The 23408-nt window shown below is 37.4% G+C and overlaps 1 protein-coding gene across 2 annotated transcripts in view; it reads right to left on the bottom strand.

The window, feature by feature from the left end:
- Positions 1-23408, bottom strand: part of CUNH11orf65 (chromosome unknown C11orf65 homolog) — a 53703-nt gene that overhangs the window by 642 nt on the left and 29653 nt on the right. For both annotated transcript variants that reach the window (XM_027849592.1, XM_027849589.1), the window contains exons 2-7: positions 20877-20969; positions 17648-17701; positions 17286-17489; positions 15752-15885; positions 10674-10844; positions 5790-5845 (exon numbers count right to left, since the gene is read on the bottom strand). In XM_027849592.1, the coding sequence (XP_027705393.1) occupies positions 5790-5845; positions 10674-10844; positions 15752-15885; positions 17286-17489; positions 17648-17701; positions 20877-20969 (712 nt within the window). The remainder of the gene's footprint in view (positions 1-5789; positions 5846-10673; positions 10845-15751; positions 15886-17285; positions 17490-17647; positions 17702-20876; positions 20970-23408) is intronic.

A 23408-nucleotide genomic window follows, 5' to 3' on the forward strand; every position in this document is an offset into this window, starting at 1 on the left:
CTACTACTACTACTACTACTACTACTACTACTACTACTACTACTACTCTACTTCAAAGTCAATTCCTAGCAGTTGGTTCTATATGCCATCACTTGTTATCTCCTCAGGATACTTGATCACATATTCATTCCTTCCATCTCTTAACATTTTCAGTGTCATCCTCTCTACTGGTTCTTTCCCTCTTTCTATTAATGTGAAAAATCCCCCATCTTCTTGGAAAACTTCAATCCATCAGTAAATATTTAAATAACTGTTAAGTGCTAGGCATTTTTAGACTTTGGAGATTCAAGTGCAAAGAATGAACAATCCCTATTTGCAATGAGCTTACATTCTAATGAAGGAAACAAGTACATATAAAAATATATACAGTATAAATATAAAGTTAATAAATAGTCATCATTGACAGTAGTTTTGTTCTGTAAAGTAACATGAAGAATGAATTAGGGGAAATACAGGGTTAGGTTCTTGCAACCTCTGGTCACAGCATTTTTGTCAGCAGATCAACATGGAGCCTTGTTTTATATGTGTTTCTGTTTAAAGACACCTTTTCAAATACATATTTCTTACAAAAATTATATGTCAATTTCCTCTTCCTTTTTCTGGATGTAGTCTATTGTTGATTCATTAACATTGAACTCCTGGCCAACAGCGCTGTAACTCATGCCTGAACAAAGCTCATCTAACACGTGTTTTCTTCATACGGCATATCACAACCTTCTTGTGCTTAGAACACTAGATGGCACTTAAGCACTTTGTTGGGGGTGGGTAGGGGGCATTTTAAGCAGTGAAATCACCCACACAATGCATAAAAATGCAAAAAAGGACAGACTGAAGGAAGGACATTTTGTTTAAAGTATGAGAGCAGAAATAAGAAGATATTTCACCTGCCTGCCAGCCCATGTACTCACCACCTTCCAAGAACAAAGTACTCCATCCTAATCATTTTGTTGTCCTCCTCTATTAGCATGTAAGCTTTTTGGGTGCAAGGATGGTCTCTCTTTAAAATACTTTTTATCTCCTACACTTGGCACAGTCCCTGGCATATAGTAAGTACTTAGTAAATGATTTTTCACAGATATTTCAACAGACTTTTCAAAAATCCTCATTCCCTTTGACCTCTCTCTGTAGTTTTTCCACTGAAGGATCACTACTTCCTTAAAAGTGTTTCCTATGGGTTTCATTTAGCTTTTCTGGGAGCTCCTTGGAAGCATCCTCTTTCTTCCAACTCTTAGCCTTTCTTGTTAGTCCTTTGACTTCTCTGCTTATTTCCCTAAAGAATTCATTTAGCTTCAATTATTATTTCTTTGCTGACTAATTATTTAATCTACATATCTAGTCAGTCCTGACCCACTGAATGGATCTCTAATCTCATTTAAACATGTCTACAGAATATTTTTACTTAGATATGCTACTAAAAATGAAAATCAGTTTATATACCAACTCCATAATCAATTTGTTTTTCTCATATTTTACTCATTCACCCTCCTTTCAAGAAGCTTACATTCCATTGGGGATGTAGTATTCAAAATACATATACAAAAGGAATAGTTAAAAAAGAGAGAGAGAGAAATGATAAACCACTGAGGAAAGGCTTTCCAGAGGAACTGTACCTGAGCCAAGCCTTGAAGGAATGAAAGAATGAGAGACAGAAATCGTTAGAAAGTACATTCTAGGCAAGGAGAACAGCCTTTGTGAATGCACTCAGGCAAAAGATGGGTAGAGTGAGATTTGGGAGATACTAGTCTAATTTGGATGGAACATAGAATATGTGAAGGGGAGTAGTATGAAACAAGACTGGAAAGGTAGAAAAGAGCCTGATTATAAACGGTTTTGAATGCCAGGCTAATAAATTCATATTTTATCCTAGAGGCAATGGGATGGACACCATTGAAGATTTTTTAACACAAATGACATTCATATGCTTTAGGAAGCTTATTTTAGCAAATATGTGGAGAATGAATTAGGGAAAGAGACTGAAAACAAGGAGACTAATCAACTAATAGTCTGAGAGGTGCTAAGGGTCTGAATTACGGTGGGGGCTATGGAGACAAGGGGACATAATGTGATTGCTACTATAGAGGTAAACTGACAAGATTTGGCAACTGACTAGATCCAGTTCAAATATTAATTAAGTTCCAGTGATGTGCAAGGCACTCAATACAAAGACAAGATTAAAAACATTCCCTTTAAGGAGCTTATATTCTACTGGAGAAATACAACATGTAAACAAATAAGTACATACATGATAATTTGAGGAGGAACAAGATGGCACTAACAAGGAGATCAGGACAAACTTTGAGCAAAAGGAGAAAGAATAATCAAAGTAGACTCCAAGGTTACAAACCTAGGTGACTGGGAGAATGGTGATGCCTTCAACAACAAAAGGGAGATTTGGAGGAAATACATGGAGGGAGAGATGAATTACATTCTGCACATACTGAGTTTGAGATATTTATGGCACATCCAACGGGCAATTACTGATGCATCACTAGAGGTTAGGTGAGAGGTTAAGACTGGGTATAAGACATAATATTTGAATCCATAGGAACAGAGAAGATCAAGGGAGAGAGTGGATTTAGTAAAGACATTATTAGTAATTTTAAGGAAAGCAATTTCAGTGGGGTGGTGTGGTCAAAAACCAGATTGCCAGGAATTGGGAAGTAAACAGGTGATAAGGAAAGGAAGGCAGGAAGTGTAGGGGATTCTATCTAGGAATAATGCAGTGAAGTGAAGAAAAAAGAAAGGTGGTAGCTTGAGGGGATGGCAGAGTGAAGGGAGATATTCTTAAGGATGGGTAGGACCTGAGAATGTTTATAGGTAGTAGGGAACAAAAGGGAACAAGAAAGAGAAAGGAATAATCAGGATGAGATGGAATGAAGAGGCAAAGTCCTAAAGGAAACAGAAGCTGATGAGATCAAGGGTACAACTAGAGGAGACATACATTAAAAAAATAAAAGTGAGCAAGAATATCAAAGGACCCACTGAAAAAAAGCTGATGGAAGTAATCCTGCACTCTTGGACTTTAAAACATACTATGCACTTCTGCCAGGATAGCTCCCTGAATGAGAGTCAGGCCATCTCTAGTTCCCATGTACCCACTCTAGCAATAGCCCTGAAATTTATTCCAAACAAAATAATGATTCAAAAACCCAGTGAGAGACTATAGTTACTTTTCCCACCCCTGAACTACACAAAAAAATAAGCCAAAAGTTCACAAGCAATGGGAAAGAAGGCCCATCCAGCAAAGTCAGTGCCAGCACAGGGTAACTTCCCCAAGGTGATCAGAGACAATACACACGTGGCCTGAAAGGCTTTGTGTCTACTGGCAACAAAAGTGGAAGGCTCCCTGAGAAAATTCCAAAATGGTCAGAAAGTCCTTGGAAGCCTCAGGCAATGTCAGTGACCAGCAACCAGTATGTTGCAATAGAACTCAGACCATTGTGCCCAACGTCCAGGAACTCTCAGGTCCCTAACATTCTGTCTTGCCATGGCCTTGAACATCCAGCACGATGAACCTAAAAATCTGCTTAGAGGGAGTCAATATTGGGAAGCAGAGGTCAGCACAGGACCCCAGGGGACTCAGGGTGAGACCAAACAAAAGCAGAGCAGGGAGCAGAGTCTGGCCCTGGCACAAAGTCCCAATTTAGAAACTAAAGCTGGCGATATGAGTAACTCAAAGAAAACAGCAGTATGAAAATTTTTTGCAAATCTAGAGATGTCCCCAAAGAAGCAACTCCATGACAACTGAAAGCAGAGACACAAAAGAAAAACGAGGTTCCAAAATTTATTTGGCCTACCAGCCCCCTTCTAAAAAAATTACTTAGTGCCCCCCTGGTGTTAGGTTAGGTTAAACCTTATTTTTATTCAACACCCCATAATTGCACCTGAGGCTATTACTGCCCCCCCATTGTTCCAGAGCCCCACAGGGGGCAGTATCACCCACTTTGGGAACCTATGGACTACATGAACACCTAGAAGAAATGAAGAGATAAATTAATTAAAAGCTCTGGATGAAAGAATTGGAAGGAAAATAAGTAGCTTAGAAGAGAAAGTGATAAACATCTTACGAATTAGACTCCCTGAAAATTAAAATAGACCAAACAGAAGTTAATGATGGCATGAGATAGCAAAGAATATTAGGGGAAAAAAATTAAAAATAATAGAAGAAAATATAAGATAACGATACAAAGAAAACAACTGGCCTAGGAAACAGTTCAAGGAGAAATAATTAAAGAATCATTGGATTGCTGGAAAACCAAGAGTTAAAAATAAAAGCCTGGACATTATATTTCAAGAAATCAGAAATAAAAACTATCAATATCTACTAGAACCAAAGGGCAAAATAAAAAATAGAATCCACTGATCATTGCCTGAAAAGAACCCTAAAAGGAAAAGCCCCCTTTCCCTCACCCCCAGGAATATCATAGTCAAAATCCAGAGTTCCCATATCAAGGAAAAAATAATGCAAGCATCCAAAAAGAAGGAGTTCAAATGCCTAGGAACCTCCTACAGTCAGGATCACACAAAGTGAACAAGTTTACACAAAGTAAACAAGATCTTAGAATACAGTATTCTAAAGAGTGAAATATATGAGCTTACAACAAAGAATAACTTACTCTTCAAAACTGAGTATAATCCCTATGGAGGGAAAATGAATCTTTAATAGAATAGAAGACTTTCAAACATTTTTGATGAAAAGACCAGAGCTGAATAGAAACTCTAAAATAAAACCCCAAGAGGCCAGAGAAACCTAGAAAGGTAAATGTATTTGTGTAACTGGAAAAAGCTGAATAATGATGCAGTGATCACATCCCAATAAAGACAGAAGAAACAAATGGCCTCTCAGAACCTTAATGTCTTCACAGGGTATTGGGGAAGTTAAAAGAAAACAGATCCTGGGAGTGGACTGGTTCTGTTTTGAGGGTTTGAAGAGACAAACAAGAAAGGAGGATGAAAGGACATGAGGATAAAAGACAACATAGAAGAAAGGAGGAAAAAGAGGTGGAACTTCATAATTGGGTTTTGTTGTTCAATCCTATCTTACTTTTCGTGACCTCATTTGGGATTTTCTTGGCAAAGATACTGGAGAGGTTTGACATTTGCTACTCCAGCTCATTTTACAGATGAAGAAACTGAGGCAAATAAGGTTAAGTGACTTGTCTAAGGTCACATAGCTAAGTGTCTGAGGCCAGATTTGAACTCAGGAAGATGATGAGGATTCTTCACTCCAGGGCCAGCACTCTATCTACGTGCCACCTAGCTGCCCTGCATAATTGGGTTACATCCCAAAAAAGTATACAAACATGGAAGAAAGGATAGGAGGAGTTGGTGTCAAATGAAATTCACTTTTAACTGAAATAGACAAAGGAGTGTTGAATACACACACAAACACAAATAGTTTGATGTAGAAATACATCAAACTCAACAAACATCAAATGACTGGAAAACCAGTAGGGACTGGGGCAGATGAGGGGGAGGGAAATATAGTAAGAGGAAGGATAATACTAGAGAGGGAACAGTCACAAGCAAACAAACTTGCTGATTCTGAAGAGGGGCTTAAAAAGGATAAAAAAAAGTTAAGGCACCCCATTAGATTCTAGTTCTTTTCTTAACTTTTTTTACCCCTTTCTTACAAGAGCAATTTTGTTTACAGTCTTATGTCTCACTAAATAACTTCTATATCAAGTTCTATAATTCTTTAAGTCTCACTTTACAATATAAACTTCTCAACATTTTGGAACTAACTTTAGTCAGAATAGTTTATCACACCTATCCTTAAAATGGCTTACCGTGAATGTTAGCTGAAGAGTTGCTTGTAGCAATGTTTTTCCAGTTGTTGACATACCTAGGCACACAATAACATATATTTAGAAAAATAAATCAATAAAGAAACAAATATTACTTGTATTTTTATTACTGTTGAGGGCACCAACATCCTTCCCATCACTTAGGTTCAAAATTATCAGCATCATTCTTGACTCCTCACTCTAATTCATTCCAAATATGCATTAAGTTACTAAATCTTGTCTTTTTTTTCCCCTCCACATTCTTTGATATATTTGCCCTTCTCTCCACTTACATAGCTATAATCTCAGTTCAGTCCCTCATTACATCTCTCCTCAACTATTGCAATAGCCTCCTAATTTGTTCTCCCTGCCTCAATTCACTCTCCACTTTAATATTTCCTTCACACAGCTGCCCAGCTGAAATTCCTAAAATAGATCTTAGAGTGTGAGCTCCTTGAGAGCAGGCACTGTATTTTAGCCTTTCTTTGTAACCCCAATGCTTTGCATCTGTCTGGCACAAAACGAGTACCTGAAGCTTACTGACTGACTCTCCTACCTACTCAGTAAATTCTAAAGGCTCCTTAATTACTTCCAGGATCAAATACAGACATCTCTTGGTATTTAAAGACCTTGATGACCTGAGCCCTTCCTATCTTTCCCATTTTCTTCTGCATTATTCTCCTTCATACACTCTCTATTCTAACCATACTATCCTACTTGGTGGTCTTTTTCTTTGTACCTACAACTCAGAAATTGTTACCAACACAGGAAAAAAAAAACACTTAAAAAATAAATTTCAAAGGATCATCTATTTGCAGTTATCATTGTTATGCTAGGTATTATTAATAATAACTCAGGGATCTATGAAATAGGAAAGTGAACAGCTGTAGTGGGAACCTCTTCTATACCCAAATAGTCAGCAAAATTCCTGGTAGCATTCTCCTCTCCTTTCCCACTAAAAACATTCTGAGAGGTACTAGGTTACCATTAAGCTTGTTGGAACAAGGTAGATTATTGGTTTAAAAAATATTCTAATGAACAGGCTGACTTCAGAAAAACCAGGAAAGACTTGTATGGTCTGATGCTGAATGAAGTGAGCAGAACCAAGAGAATGTTGTACACAATAACAGCCACATTGTGTGATGACTAATATTGATAAACAATCCTTCCCAGCAATACAAGGATCTAAGACATCTCCAAAGGCCTCATGATGGAAAATGCTATCCACATCCAAAGAAAGAACTATGGAATTTGAATGTAGATCGAAGCATACTATTTGCTATTTTTTTTCTCTTCTGTTGAGTTTTGTTTTCTTTTTCTGGTGGCTCCTCCTATTGGTTCTAATTTTTACCTACAACATCACTAATGTGAAAATATGTTTAATAGGAATGTGTATGTATAGCCTATATCAGATTGTGTGCTGTCTTGGGGAGGGAGGTGGGGAGAAAAAGGGAGAAAAATTTTAAACTCAAAAGCATATGGAGGGGCAACTAGGTGGTGTAGTAGATAGAGTACCGGCCCTGAAGTCAGGAGGACCTGAGTTCAAATCCGGCCTCAGACCAAACACTTGACACTTACTAGCTGTGTGACCCTGGGCAAATCACTTAACCCCAATTGCCTAAAAATTAAAAAAAATTAAAATTAAAATTTTTAAAAAGCATATGAAAGTGATTGTTGATAAATCAAAATATATTAAAAAATATTTAAAAAATTTTCTAAAGCATCTAATGCCTCTTCTAAATGGAGATTTTTTCAGTGTTACAACACTCCTAATATTTGTTTTATTCTTTCATTTCTTAATTTAATGAACACCAAAAAAGAACATTTCCATATACAAAGTAGACCAGAAAAAGAAGATTTCATGTGAATCTGCAAATCTCTATTATGTAAAGCTTGCTTTAAAAACCACATATATAATAAATTCAATATGTCAATTTCAAAATTGCCCTGCTAGCCAGTGTTTCTTTCTGAACTTCCTTTTGACCTCTGTGCATTTATAAACATGCTTCAATGACCCTCTTTCTTTTCTTCTTTTTTTTTTTTGACGGTTCTATCATATGCTTCACTTTTCTTCCTAAATCTCTGCTTACCTCCAGAACCCATTTACAAAGGAAAAATAAGTCCTTATAGCAAATAAATATAATTAAGCCAAGTAATTAATTTGTGGCATACATTTTGCATTGTCTTTAGAAACAGTCTCGGACTCCTTATTCCAAAGTTTGGCTAGAAGGGAAAAATGCCTGATCACACTGAGTTCTACTCCCTTTCTCACATAAATCGTTATACCCCCAATCTCTAAAACAAACAAATACAATACAGGAAAAAGAATGGAAAGCCTGATATAATCAGCTCATCTGCTGGAACTCATTTGAATTCTTCATCTTCCAGCCTTTGAAAATTAGGGAAAAGATAGTTGTTTGATTAAAAACATATTAGTAATACATATCCCTGAATGTATTTGATTTATCAAGCATCCATGTTTTCTGCAATTAAATTTTTGTAGCACCTAATATATGTCCATTCTATGAAAGTATTCGGGAAATTGTTATTAAAATAATAATGATGAAGTGAAATATTTTCTAACTACATGCAACTGTTTTAAAATAACTTATAATTATTATTATTTTTTAGCATGTTGGCCTTTGGCCTGACCACAGTTTGCTTTAGGTACAGCAAAATAATCCACATCTTCTAGAATCATGGCATCCCAGAATTGAAAGGGTTCATCGAGTCCAACTCTTGCCTTAGCATGAAATCTAACTATGATATCCCTGACAATGAGTCATTCAGTCTCTGCTTGAACACTTCCAGGAATGGGGACCTCATTATCTCACCAAGCAACTCATTCCATTTTCAAGCTTTAATTCTTCCTTCTATTAAATATACTCTTCAAGCACTTGTGTTTTCAGTGTTGTTATTTCACACATTATTATTAAATCAATCAATAAACATTTATTACGTACATATAACATGTCAGGAAATATGTGAAGAGCCAATGATACAAAGACAAAATTTTTTTAAATTCTTGCCCTCATGGAGTTATTAGCATTATAATTTAGGGGAAGCAACATGCACATATGTAAACATACATAATGCAAATATAAGGTAATTTTAGGGAGGAAGCACTAGCAGGGGGATCAGGAAAAGCTTCATGTAAGAAGTGACATTTAAGCTGAGTTCTAAAGGTTGCTAAAGATTTTCAAAGGTAGAAGTGAGAAGCAAGTGCATTCCAGGTGTAAGGGGCAGCCTGGAGATGGAGATGGAGATCAGCATGGAGATGGAATGCTGGGGATGAGGAAGAGTAAAAAGGCCAGGCTGGCTAGATTATAGAATGCATGAAAAAGGGTAATGTCTATCAAGGCTGGAAAAGAAGGCTGGAACCAGGTTGAGAAGGGTTTAAGATGCTAAATACAGGAGTTTGCATTTTTAGCTAGACGTAATAGGGAGCTACTGGAGTTTATTGAGTAGGGGATCAGACCTTTACAAAAATTACTTTGGAAGTTGTGTGGGGGATAGATTGTAGGCACAGAAAATAATTAGGAGGCTATCATAATCATCCAGGTGAGAAGTAATGAGAATTTGAACTGTCACGTGAGAGGAGCAAAGGGAACAGATGAGACAGATTTTGAGGAGGCAGAACTGACTAGACCTGACAAAGGAATGGGTATGTCAGGTGAGTTGAGAATGACTCCAGCGCTGGGCATGGGGCTGCTGAAGATTTCTTCTTGAGGTCTAGGCTGGCTAAATTTACAAAGGCTCATCACTAGGCTGGCTTTAGAGGGATGGACTTTTCAGGAACCTTCAAGAACTTTCAACTTTCAAAAGGGCTGCAATATGTGTCAGTATCAGGAGTACTCGCACTGAGGTGATCACAGATCCCTGAAGTAAAATACTGAAATAAAGGGTGAAATATGAGCATGAATTTAATTGAGATAGGACATCACTACTGGAAACTGAGTCCCTGTTGTCTATACTGCCTCCTAATCCCAACCCAGGAAGTGATCAGAGGGGCACTGGGTTAGGCTACTGTTTCTCATGGTTTTGTGAGGAAGTGCCTTAGGCAGCAACAGATCAGCTTTTAGGGGCAGCAGAGGGGTGAGAACTCAGGAGGCTGAGAACTGAAGTTCAGTTGTGGTTGTTGACCCCTTTCCACACAGGCTTTCCCTCATAGGCTATAGTCCCATTGCTGGCAACACCTCATCCAGTGACCATGAGAAGGAAACCCCAGAAAAGCAGTTGCAGCTGCCTTTCACAATACTAAAATGGGATGGGGAAAGAACGAAGGGGAAGAGCTAGAGGCCAGTGTGGCCTCAGAACATTTGGGACAGGGCTGGCCTGGATGGAATGAAAATACTGAGGAGAATTCTGTAACAGGATCTTTTGGTGGCCCCACACCACTTTCAGAGAGAATCCCTGGTCTATTTCCTTTCCATAGACTCCTTCCCTTCATCTACACTCAATCTAATCCAGAAGTTAAGGGTAGAAGTGTCAGTGCACCCATAGAAAGGCAGCATTGGGTCTTAAAGGTTTATTTATCAGAGCTCTTCCTAAAAATCCCTCATCCTTTCTAAACTGGTAAAATCTTTCCCCATATCTTGTGTTCTCTGTCTTTTTCTTCCTCTCTCTTCCCATCCCATGATTGTGTTAGAAAAAGATATGGGGGCAGCAACTGCCACTGTGTCTGCCACTGGAGAGATCCCCAACAGCGTCGCTGGCTCTGCTGCTTTTGCCACTCCCACTGCGACCGGGATGTTGGTGTCAGGGAAGACTATATCTAAGGCACCAAGATGGGTGACAATGAGAGGGACAAAAGTGGGAGACAGAAATAAAGAGGACTGGATGCCGATCCCCTCCCCAGCATCCCCTGAGAAAGTAGCATCTACTTGCTCTTCAAAGTTGAGGGTATTTGTCCAGTTCAGAATTTCATCCACCTCCCATTCCATCACTGAGTCCATTCCACCTTCTTCAACTGCTTTTATCAATCCTTTTGTTGCTTTAAGAATTAAGTCCGTACACCTATCATCTGCTTTCTTTGTTTCCAAGCTTCCTGAATAATACCTAAGGAAAGAAAACTGATTATGAGCAGAATGATTATGACAGATAATACTGATAACTACAAGTGGTATTAAGGATCTAACATATTAGACAAAATTCTTATGCTGGATCTCTAGAAAGAAAGCAATCCAATTATCCATATAGGACTGATACTTATCACTGATCTTCACATTTCAACCTCATATCTCAGTGAGTTATATCCAGGAGTGTCTTGGTAAATGTTTAACAAGTGGCTCTCTGGGGGAAAAAAGTGTACACATGGCACACTTTTAAATTTAACCTCTTTTATTTACATTTTCTCCATCACTGTCTTAAGTCTAAATTGACAATCAACAAACAAATCAAGCTCTAATTTGTACTATTTGCTGATTTCTGAAGTGTAAATACTTATACTGAAAATTTAATAATTGGCTCACTGAAGCCTGGTCCAAGGTGGCTCCAGCACACCACTGGTTAAATCATAAGATTACAAGGAAAAATAAAGTCGTTAGATAATAGAATCAGGGGATTTCAGAGCTGGAAAGGATCTTCACTTTACAGATATGAAGCTCACATAGTTGATGACTTGCCCAAAATCTCACAGGTAGCTTTTGTTCTATATTATTTACATATGCATAAATGGGGCAGCTAAGTGGCACAATATGCCAGGCCTGGAGTCAGGAAGACTATAAAATAAGCTGGAGAAGGAAATGGCAAACCACATCTTTGCCAAGAAAACTCCAAATGGGGTCATGAAGAGTCAGATGCAACTGAAAAACGACACAACAAAATGCATAAATACCATGCATCCAATCCAATATTGGCCAATGGCAGAAAGAAGTTAATAGTTCTGAGCCAAAAGTTTGGTTCTTATTATTTTCCACATAGGTATTTATTTTCAATTTAAGATGTTTAGTGGTAGCCAATTCATTCTGAAACACAAGAATAATGCTAGGTCACTTTCTAAATAGGATATGCTCAACAAGAGGAGATATGTTTTAGAGGGCCAATAGCAAATTTCTTAAACTATCTTCATTGTAAGTTAGCAAAGGAAGTATGATTTCACATTTTTCTATACATTTTAGAGAACAATGTGATCAACTCTAATGTCTGGAGAGGCTGGCAGTACTTTCATGCTTGGGGCAAGGTCTCTATGGTCAAGTCTCTGCAATCAATCTGAAGAGGGACCTACTGACCCAAAGCTATTAAAATTCAGTCCATATCTGAACTACAGTACAGCTAGAAATTACAAAACATGAGGGTAGGGGCTCTGATCAATGCAGTGAGCAATTATGACTTCAGTGACTGATGATACTTGATAGTAAAGCAAGTAGGAAATGAAGGATGTACTTTTCAGACATGTATTAATTTGTTTTACTTAACTATACTTTTTTTCCTTATAAGGGACGTTTCTTTGGGGGGAGTCACTGGGAAGTGACAATGATATTTTAAAAAATAATATCAGTAAAACATTTAAGAAACAAATGCCGGAGCACTTTTTGGAATGATCAGCCCTCACACATACTTGAGCTCAAGATCAGGTTTAACTACTGAATGATCATCTTCTAACACTCAGAAAATAATACACAAAAAGTCTAGTACCTTTTTTTCTTTGGTAGGAGAGTATGACATGGTACATTGTGTTGATAAAAGAGAGTATTGATAATGAACTATCAAAGTGAGGTTGTTCAAATAATTTAGTATTTGGTACTTAGTATTTAGTATTCAAATACTAAAACATTTGAACAACTTGTGTTTTGAAACAATTATAATCAGTTAACATCTGTCAAGCACTTTGAAAACTTTAAAGCCCTATGACAATACTCCTGCTACAGCTCTTATCGAAAGCTTTCTTCACATTGCTTGTAGTAAGTAATACTATGAGATACGAAAAGGGACTGGATCTCTTATTCATTGGTGAGAACATTCCTTTATCCATGCAGAAGGGCACAGCTTTTTTGAAGAGCTGTCTAGAGCCCAGAGAACTTGAACTTCCCACCATCTCACTTCTTGGCCATACTGCCTCTGCAAGGAATACTACAATACTAAATATTGGTAGCAGCAGTTAAGCAGTTAGGATATCATGAATACTGCACTTTGCTTTTATTTCTGCAAATACAGAAATCATTTGAACTGTACATTGGTCAGAAACTTTTTTTAAATTTTTCTAAAGAAATAAATGGTTATCCTTAAGATGAAAAATAAACCTTAAAAAGTTAGAAATTTCAATTGGAAAAACAAGACAAATTAATTGAAAAAGGATTCTATAGAAATTGTTGCATGATGGGGAAAAAAGGCACACTTCACAGGCCTAGAGTAAGATTCAAGGTTAACTTCAATAGCAGATGGGGCAAGTGATGGTGGAAGAATCTTTAAGAGCTGAGATGTGATAGTTTTCTATTAGTAAATCTGAGGAACGGAGATGTAAAATAATTACTCTGTTACCAAAAAGATCTGGCTCCTCCTAAACAAACTAGCTCCAGTGGGGGAAGCAAAATACTCCTTGCTCCTCATTACTATTTTCAAACTCTGATGCCATTACCCTGTGACCTCTCCTCTTTTGAGATTCATTCTCTCCAAATTTATAACCCAGTTCAGATCCTGGTGGCTATCTACTGGCCGCAGTAGTTAACAGCAGGCTATATAAGCTGGTTGGCAACTAGGTGGCACAGTGGACAGAGCACTACATCTGGAGTCAGGAAGATCGGAGTTCAAATTTGGCCTTAGATACTTAGTAGTTGTGTGACCCTGGGCAAGTCATTTAACTTTTGTTTGCCTGAGTTTCCACAATTGTAAAAAGGGAGTAGTAATATCACCTAGCTCATAAGATTGTTATGAGGATCAAATGAGATATTTGTAAAAGCACTTAGTACAGTGCCTGGCACAAAACAGGTGCTATGTAAATGTCCTCTTCCTTTCCCTTCCCTTTCTTTCTCTTCCCTTATGGAAGTCATATTATTTGCTTTTTCAAGGAGCTCAGGACTTGGCTCATAGTCTTCCTCTCCCCAATTCCTGCCTTCATATCGAGAACTTCAACATATGTGTTGATGTTTCCTCAAACACACTAACATCTCAATTCCTCAAGCTAATCAATTCCCCAAACCACTTATATACTACCTTAGCTACACGCAGAGATGGTCACAGCTTTGATCTTGCCATCATCAAGTGTTCATTTCCACAATCAAAAACCTGATATTCCTCTAACTGACCTAACCTCTTCTCATTCCATTTCACTTTATGCCTTACTCCTCCTAAACCTGTCTTCCTCATCCTGGCCTCCATTCCTTCAACTCTTGAAGATATTCCCAGGCTATCTATCACTCAAGCATCTACTGACCTCCTTTTCTCCTCCCAATCAACCCCTTATGAACTAGGTCAACTCTATACTTTCTTCTACTTTTAGATCCTATACTCCCATTTTTATCCCTGTTTATACCTTGTCAAAATCGAACCGTGAACTGTTCTCACCATCCATCTCCTCTCTTCAACCAACTCTTTTGTCCCATGTAGTTTTCATTTATGATTTCTTGAAATATAGCTCTGAAAAACCAAGCTTTGATAAAACCCAGTGGCATTAAAATGGAGCTACTTGCCTATCCCTTTAAACCCAAATCACTCTGGCTCTCACTAATTGGTCAATAATAGGTCCCAGCCCAAGCCTCACTTGCTCAATGTTTTGGTTTTGATGACTCAGAGTGAGTGTAAATAGCAATTGTTTCTCTTTGGGCCAGAAACTCTGAAGGTCTTCCCCTCCCTGATTGATTCCTTTGTGAAGACAAAGTAGGCCATCTTTTACCTCAATTCTTACCTAGCCTTTAACTACTGAATGATCATTGCCTCAGACAAACTGAGACCTGGGAAAGACCTTAGCTTAAAAATACCAAGGTCTCCCATTGCATCTGGGGCCATCACCAGCTGTCCTGACCTATGTCTTGCCACTGGACTCCAATGACTCTGGAGGAGACAGTGGGGCTGATGATTTTGCTCAGCTCTGCCTCACTTAAATCCAATTCACTTGCAAGTCAAGACATCACCCTCCTGATGTCATTGGTCTTCGAAAACAAAGAAGGAACAAGACAATTCTGATAACTTACTGCTAAACAGAACTGGATAAAATCACATAATTAGCTCTCTATCCACTGTACCACTAGCTGCCTAAGAGTTGCGTGCCAACTATACACCAGGCCCTATGCTAAGTGTGCTATAGCTATCTATTTTCTACATAGATACACAGGTATATACTATTTCCTCCATTAAAATGTAAACTCCTGGAGGCCAAGAACTATATATTTCCTTCTTATCTGTTTATCATGGGGGCCTACCACAGTCCCTGGCACATAGTGGGTGTTTAATAAATACCTGTTGATTTAATGATTGAAGTATGGAAAAATTAGTCTTCTGTTTTAATTATACTTCTACTAGGAAGAACTAGATGGAAAAGTCTTTAAAGGACAATGATAATACTTACATAAAATATAAATTCCTATACAACTGTAAGACCCTTAAAAGAAAAATAAAAAAAAATAAAAGAAATAAAAATTAATGCTACTACAATAATGAAATAAAGGTCACACATAATTTTGAAGGAATATAGGATAATGGAAATTTCAAAAGAAATGAAAGATCATTTGTGTGCATAGGTTCATCTTTATATAATCACAGATATAATTAGATATGCTAGAAGTATAAGAGTAATCTTTCATATTAAAAGATTAATTTTTTAAAATGTAGATGTTACAAGGAGCAAAGTATGCACTTTTGTAACAGGAGAGTGGCCTATTATGGAACTCAGATTGATCGCGGATAATTATTAAACCTACAAAATGATATTCAACAGTTTTATTATTAATAGCCAACCTCCACAAAAAATCTAAAAACTGCCACAATCATTTGTATATTGTTTACATATGTATAAGAATTTCACTACTTACATTTGCTTCATCCATCTAATTTTTTTATATTTTCTTCTTATGTCAATGTCCTGCCTTCTCTTCAGTTTGGAGAAGTGAAAGTCAATTTTTTGTTTATTTCCTTCTTCAGTGATCTCATCAGTGACTTTCCAAAACTGTTGACAAATGATATTATGAAAACACTTGTATACTATTGTCTGTGATGGTATCTGATTATGAAATGACATTTCTTTGTGTAGCAGGGACATCCCAGAGCAGAAACAGAAGGGGTCATAATACTGCCCCATATCTATCAGATCCTTTATGGCCACAAAAATCTTTCACAAATACATTATCTTGAGCCTCCTATTAATTATATGAGGTAGTTTGGGCAGGTATAGCATCTCCATTTTATAAATTAGACACTACGGATAAGAGAATACATGGAGGGGAAGAGTGTAAGAAGAGCAGAAAAATAGGAAAGGGTATGATTATGAAGGAATTCAAATGTCAAAAGAGAGCATTTTATATTGTATTCTTTAGGCAAAAAGGAACCTGTTTATTGTTTATTATTCATCTGTTTACTGAGTTGGCAACAAATTGGGGGAGGAGGGGTAAGAGAGTGAGGAGCCAGAATGACAACAAGATTGTAAGCCTGGGTGACTGGGGTGACGGTGGTGCCCTTGACACTAATAAGAAAGTTCAAAAGACGGGAGGGCTTGAGAGGAAAGAAAGCTCTATTTTGACCATGTTAAGTTTGAGTTATTATATTGGCATAGCCTAAACATGAAAAACTAATGTCCCTCCAATTACTAGAACAAGATTTTTTTTCCCTAATCTGGGAATGGTACAGTATATTTGAAATTGTACTGCCTTGGAAAATTTGAAAGGTATGGCTGCTATGTCTCTGAGCTGAGAAATATCACTATCCAAAATGATCCTTACAGAAGTGTGATTGGTATGGCTTGGTGAAAACTCACTTTATACCTCATCCTCTCAAAACTATGAAAATCCACTGCTTTTTCACCAATCATCATTGGGACTAACTCAACAACAATTCCTCATTGCCTAGACATGCAAAGCACTGTTTTAGGTGTTAAAGGAGATAGAAAGACAAAGATAAATAAGACATTCTCTTTACCTTCACTGAAGCTAATATCTAGTAAATACCACAAGATAAACCTACTTGATCTCAAGAATCCCCACATCCTGACACACAGTGAATTCAATAACATTTTCAACTTCCTTTTGTTGCAGAAATCTCATTTCACCTATCTGATGAGGTAATAAGTGCCTACTATGTTTCTGAAGGATACAGGATAGCTTAAGTTGGACTGCAGACACATCTTCTCTTAGTAAGAAAAATGAGTAAATTTAAGACTAAGATATATGACTATATCTTAAAGTGTAATCAAAGTTGCCACTAGAGTTGTTTTAAATCAATAATACTCATTGTTTAGGTCAGTAGGCAATTATATATGTTCTTGAAATCTACTGTAAAATTAAATTTCCAAAAAGACACAAAGCATATCTGTAAAATGTAAAAGAAAAATTATTATAATTTTGCTTCACTTACTCTTTTGGAAACAAGTCTCCAGCCATTGTTCTCTATACGTTTGTACCAACCATCGTGGTCATCTTCTAGATGTTTCTTATCAAATGTCAAATGTGATAGTTGCTTTGGGATAATGTTCACATAATCTCTAGGACTGTTAGCACATAGATCTACAATATGTCTGTGAGTGAAAATTTTATAATATATATTGGGAGGAAACTTCTCCTGTGATTAAAAAAAATAAATTAAAAATCCAATTGTAAGCTTACAATAAAAAGTGTTTATGCTTAAAAATAATTATCCATTTCAAATTTAATACAATCAATTAGGGAAGATTTTTGAATACTTTTAAGACTATTAGACAAAACTACTTCCATACTTACACCACCTAATCTGAATCGAATATTAATTCCAGAAGCAGCATCTAGAAGCTCTGCCTAAAAGAGAACCAAATTAACCTATCACATTTTAGTAATATTAAATAGCTTAAAATACATACCAAAATGGTTATTAACTATAATCATTTGACCAAATATGTACATATTTGTTCAACCTGAATTTGCATTATGAAAGGATAGAAAGTGAGTATGTATAAGCAAATTTTATGTAAAATTTGAAAAGCTGAGAAATAAATTACTTTCCCAAGGACAGCCAGTAAATAATAGGTTAAAATGGGAGTTCCTGAGTTTAAAAAGCCAAGATTCCTGACTTTTTTTTTTTGGTTAGGCAATTGAGGTTAAGTGACTTGCCCAGGGTCACACAGCTAGTAAGCGTCAAGTGTCTGGTCTGAGACCAGACTTGAAAGCAAGTGCTCCTGAGTCCAGGGCCGGTGCTCTATCTGCTGTGCCACCAGCTGCCCCTGATACCTGATTTCAAAAAAAATCTGCTACTTAAAAAATGCTTCTTTCCTATTGAAAATATAAGTTTGATATTCAAATTATTGCTCATAGTCACAAGTTGGAAATTGAAGATCATGGTTTTATATGTGAGAAGAGCTCACTTACAGGTAAATCCAGGGAAATGAGGTGGCTTACCAACCTAAACTGAATATCATGTGGCCTTAATTCTCCCTCTTGATTCTGTTCTTGATTAAATCCAAAATTCACATTTAAATTTTGTATGACCTATAGCACGTCTTTCATTTTAAACATACTGACAAGTAGCAATTATAAACACAATATAAATGCTAATGATTATTAATACAGGCCTTCTCATTACCCATTAAAGAAATAGTCCCAGACATATTAGGTCACCCAAGATTATCCATCTAGCTGATGGAAAAGCTGTAACTGGAACCTATGTATTGATATTGAATTCCTTTTTCACATTTAGAAAAACTGCTAAAAAAGTTGATCTCATACTTAACTCCTCTACTTCTCAGCAATTTCTGCTAAGCAATATATTATTTATAAATTTGTTGTAGTCGGGTTATTTCAGTTGTGTCCAACTCTTCATAACCCCACTTAGGGTTTTCTTGGCAAATATACTGGAATGGTTTGCCATTTCCTTCTCCAGCTCATTTTACATAAGAGGAAACTGAGGCAAACAGGGCTAAGTGATTTGCCCAGGATCACACTGCTAGCAAATATCTGAGACTGAATTCAAACTCATGAACATGAGTCTTCCTCATTCCAAGCCCAGTGCTCTAGCCACAGCACCATCTAGCTGCCCTTATAAATTTGTAGTGTATGTTTTATGTACCCTAAACTGAGACTGAAGAATATACAGAAATTTACATGTGGAATTTTATTGGTTTTGCCCATGATTGTTACAAGAAGTACAAAGCAAAACTAGTAGTTCAAAGTCATTGGCCAGTTAAAGTAATATCACCTACCTATTCACAAATATATCACATAGAATCTTGGAGTTTTAAAGGTGTTTGGCAGTCCAAGCCATACCTGAATAAGGATCCTTCTCTCAACATTCCCCCAAAATGGTCATTCACCCTGTGCTTGAAGAACTCTACTATCTGCCACCAATTGAGGCAGCCCATTTCACATCTGGATAGTTCTAATATGTAGAAAGTTCTCCTTACATCAAACCTAACTCTCTTTTTGTAATTCACACCTGATGGGGTACAGGCTCTGGAAACCCCCACCTTGAATTTTCCCACTTGATCAAGTAAGTCTCTAGCATTCAACTGAAGCTATAATTCTTTTAACTGGCCTTTCATTTATCGCCTAAACCCAATCTCCCATTTCTCTGTTACCCTTAACCTAGCCCAGCCCTCCATTTTCTGTTACCTCAGGATGGCCCCCAGCTGCTTCCCACCCTTGATCCTATCCAGACCCCATTCTACTTCCCAGTCACTCCAATCAAGATCCTCTCTAGACCTCTTTTCCCAGACCCCTCTCCATTCACTCCAAACTACTTGCCCACTCCTAGATCCCTCCCACAGTCTTTCTGTATATGAGATCCATCTTATCTCCATTAAGGTGCTCAGATTCTTAAAATCTGGCCAATGGCTGAGATTCACTCTAGCCCGCTTGTCAATTCGAGCATCACAAATGTTCAGATTCCTTAAGAGACTGGCCAATACGGCAGATCTTTAATAAACTTTGTCTTTGGCTGAAAGAAGAGTTGGGTCGAATTCATTCAGGCAGGATCTGCGTGTCGCTATTTCGGCGTCCCAGTACCCCAAAAACCCTAAACCTCAACACATCCATTTTTCTTAGTACTTCTTTTGGGAGTCAAACCAAATAACTGTGTGACAAAAACAAAAACCACTATCTTCTTTAACTCTTCTACGTTCTCCAGTTCTCTCACCATCCTACTTGCCTTCTTATGGGCACATTCCAGGTTGGCATTCCTAAAATGTGGTGCCCTGAACTGAACATAGTACTCTAGATGCAATCTGACCCAGGCAGAGCGTAACAAACTATTACCTTTCTCATTCTGGACACTATACTTTTCAATGCGATATAGGACATTAGCTTTAGAGCTGTGATATCACATAGTGATGACTCATCTTGAGTTTCCAGTAAAACTCTTAAGATTTTTTTGGAGTAACTATGCCATATTTTCATAGTACCATTCATATGAAGTTTTTTTTAAAAATTCAAGTATAGACCTACCTAGATGTATAGAGTACATCTAGAAGGTGCAGTGGATACAGTGCTGGGCCTGCAGCGAAGAAGATCTGAATTCAGATTTGACTTCAGCCACTTGCTAGCTGTGTGACTCTGGGCAAGTCACTTAACCCTTTTTGTCTTGGTTTTCTCATCTTTAAATGAACTGGAGAAGGAAATGGCAAACTACTCTAGTATCTTTGCCAAGAAAACCCCAAATGAGGTCACAAAGAGTCAGACACGACTGAAACGACTGAACTGAATAGATTTACACATTTATTTCTATTAAATTTTATCTTAGTCTATTTGGGCTATCATTCTAGTCTTTTCAAGTAATTTTGGATCTTGATTCTATAATAAAAAAATGACAGCTATCTCTCCCATTTTCATGTCACTTACAAATTTATGAAACATGCTACTAAAACCTTCATCCAAGTTATTAATAAAAATGTTAAACAAAATATGTGAACACTGATTAAATAAATAAAATAAATGACATACATCTTTAAAATATTATATATGTATACATATGGAATGTCTTTACCTCTTTAGGATCAATATATCTTAATAGTTGGCGAGGGTCCCCTTGCCTCCTTAAAAGGATTAGACTTTTGAAGTGGCTAAATACACAGGCATCCTAGAAGTTCAAATATATTAGGAATAACAATTAAAACAGCTATTTACTACTTCTGAATAGTCACTGGCTTGGGGTAAGTATAAACCATCAGATATGTTCAATGTAAACTTGTCATCTACCTATGTTTTGTTTTAACATAAATAATAAACATTTTTAAAAATGGAATTTTGCTCACTTGAGTCACAGTGCAACCAGCAGGTGTAACTATCTAATAAGGTTTAAAGATTTAGGGTGGCAAGAGAAACAAATTAAGGGACTAGCTTTTCTGTACAGCCCGTACTACTGGGCATACTAGGAGATGTGACCTTCCCTTATTCTTCCCTCCATCCTTGCCTCAGAGGCTGGTGCTGCCCTGAGATGTGGCATTCTAAGCTATAGCTGAATCCATTCTTGTAGTCTCGGAATGAAATGGTCATGAAGTCATGTGATTCATCTAACTGCAATATTCAGACATACATATATACATAAACTTTTAAAATTTATGAATAAAAATAAAAACCATAAAATTCTCTCATGATTCTAACTTGGACTCCTCCAAACCCAAATGAAACCCAATTATTTTAGAGGGAGTGAAGTACCAGCCTCTGTCCTATTTTAACTTAATGTGTATTTCCAGTTATTCACTTATATCCTCCATTGTACTTTCTTAGCAAACAACTAATGTTCAGACACGCATCACAAAAAAAGTTACAAGGAAAAAATACTCTTATGTGAAGGATATTTTCAAAAACAAAAATTAAATTAGGAGTTACAAGTAGACTGCAAATAGTTAAATGCCTGTCATCTGCAGGTGGATTCAGAGGGGAATTGACGCACTTTGCCAATTTCCTCAGTCTCTTGGAGAGAATCAGTTTGGTTACCACTCTCAGTAGGGGTTTCACTAGGTAGAGGTGGCTTGGCTTTTCAGGCCAGTACTTTCATGTCCTAATCTTAATCCCTATTCAAGAAGATATAATTGAGATCATTATTTATTATTTTGATTATTAATCTTATATCAAGAAGATAAATGTTATCTCATTTGATCCTTACAAGAACCCTGGGAGATGCATTTTATAATCCAGATGAGGACCCTGAGGAAGAGATTATTGGTTAAATGACTTGCCCAGGGTCACACAGCTGGTAAGGATCACAGGCCACATTTAAACTCAGATCTTCCTATTTCCAAGTCTGGTGCTCTATCTACTATGCCACCTAGCTGCCTAAAATTTATCCAATATTTTTAGGTTTGTTTTTTATGTATTTTGTATTGTTTTGTAATTGTATTTATATAATTATTTGGTGTGCCTTAAAGGTTGGACTCTGAGATATTTTATATATTCTGCAGTTATTCTGAATGGAATTCTTTTTCTATCTCTCTTGCTAGGTTTTGTTAGCAATATACAGAAAAGCTGATGATTTTATGGGTTACATCTTGCTATTTAACTGAAGTCACTGCTTTGACTAATTTTTAGCTGACTCTATAGGGTTCTCTAAGTAACTCATTATGTTGTCAAAAAATGATGCCTTGGGACTTCTGGGAGTCAAAGGTGGAGTAAGCAGTAAATCGCTGTAACTCCCATATTCACCTCCAAATAACTATAAAATAGTGTCCCAAAATAAATCCTGGAATGGCAGAACCAGCAAAAAGACTGGGTGAAACAATTTTTTAGCCCAAGAACTTGGAAAATTGGCAAGAAAAGTCCAACTCACTCAAATAAAAGGGGTGCATATTCCAGGACAGGAAGCATCCCAACGAACCAGTCCCACTTTAGCAAACCAGTGGGAGATCCGGAGCCCCAGTCTGATGGAGTGGGCAAATGCCAACACCAGGATCCCCCCATGCCTTATCATGGTCAGTGGAACTGGCAGATTCCAGCTCCAAGAACCACCATGTGCTTCAGCACAGCCACTGGCAAACAGGCAGCCTCCAGAATGATGAGAAAGTAAGCCAGGCCTCCAGAGGCCAGACCTCCATGTGCATCAGTGTAGCCCTAGGGAAATGCAGAAACATCCCACCAGGCCTTGGTATATGCCAGACATCACCATTAGGACCTCATCTCAGCACCAGGTAAGCTGGCAGACCCCATGGCCTCCAGCAGTGTCAGCCAACCCCCAGCCCATCCCCTCAGTATAGCACCAGATACGAGGTCCCCCAGGGGCCTCAGGACAATATCAGTGCAACACCAGGTAAACAGCCAGGGCCTGCAGCCATCGGCACAAGAAGCCTGAGACAGTGCCCTTTCCAACTCGAGTAGAGTTCAAATTTAAAAGAAAGGAAAAAGAAAAAAAATAGCAGAAAAGAACAAAAAAATAATCTAACCATAGAAAGTTATTATGATGACAGGGGAGACCAAGACAAATTACATGTGCAAAAATACTTACAGCAGCTCTTTGTGGTGGCAAAATATTGGAAATTGAAGGGATGCCCATCAATTAGGGAATAGCTGAATAAGCTGTGGT

This window comes from Vombatus ursinus, unplaced genomic scaffold (assembly GCF_900497805.2).
Source record: "Vombatus ursinus unplaced genomic scaffold, bare-nosed wombat genome assembly UNPS02007612.1, whole genome shotgun sequence".
In the NCBI taxonomy this organism is placed as follows: domain Eukaryota; kingdom Metazoa; phylum Chordata; class Mammalia; order Diprotodontia; family Vombatidae; genus Vombatus; species Vombatus ursinus.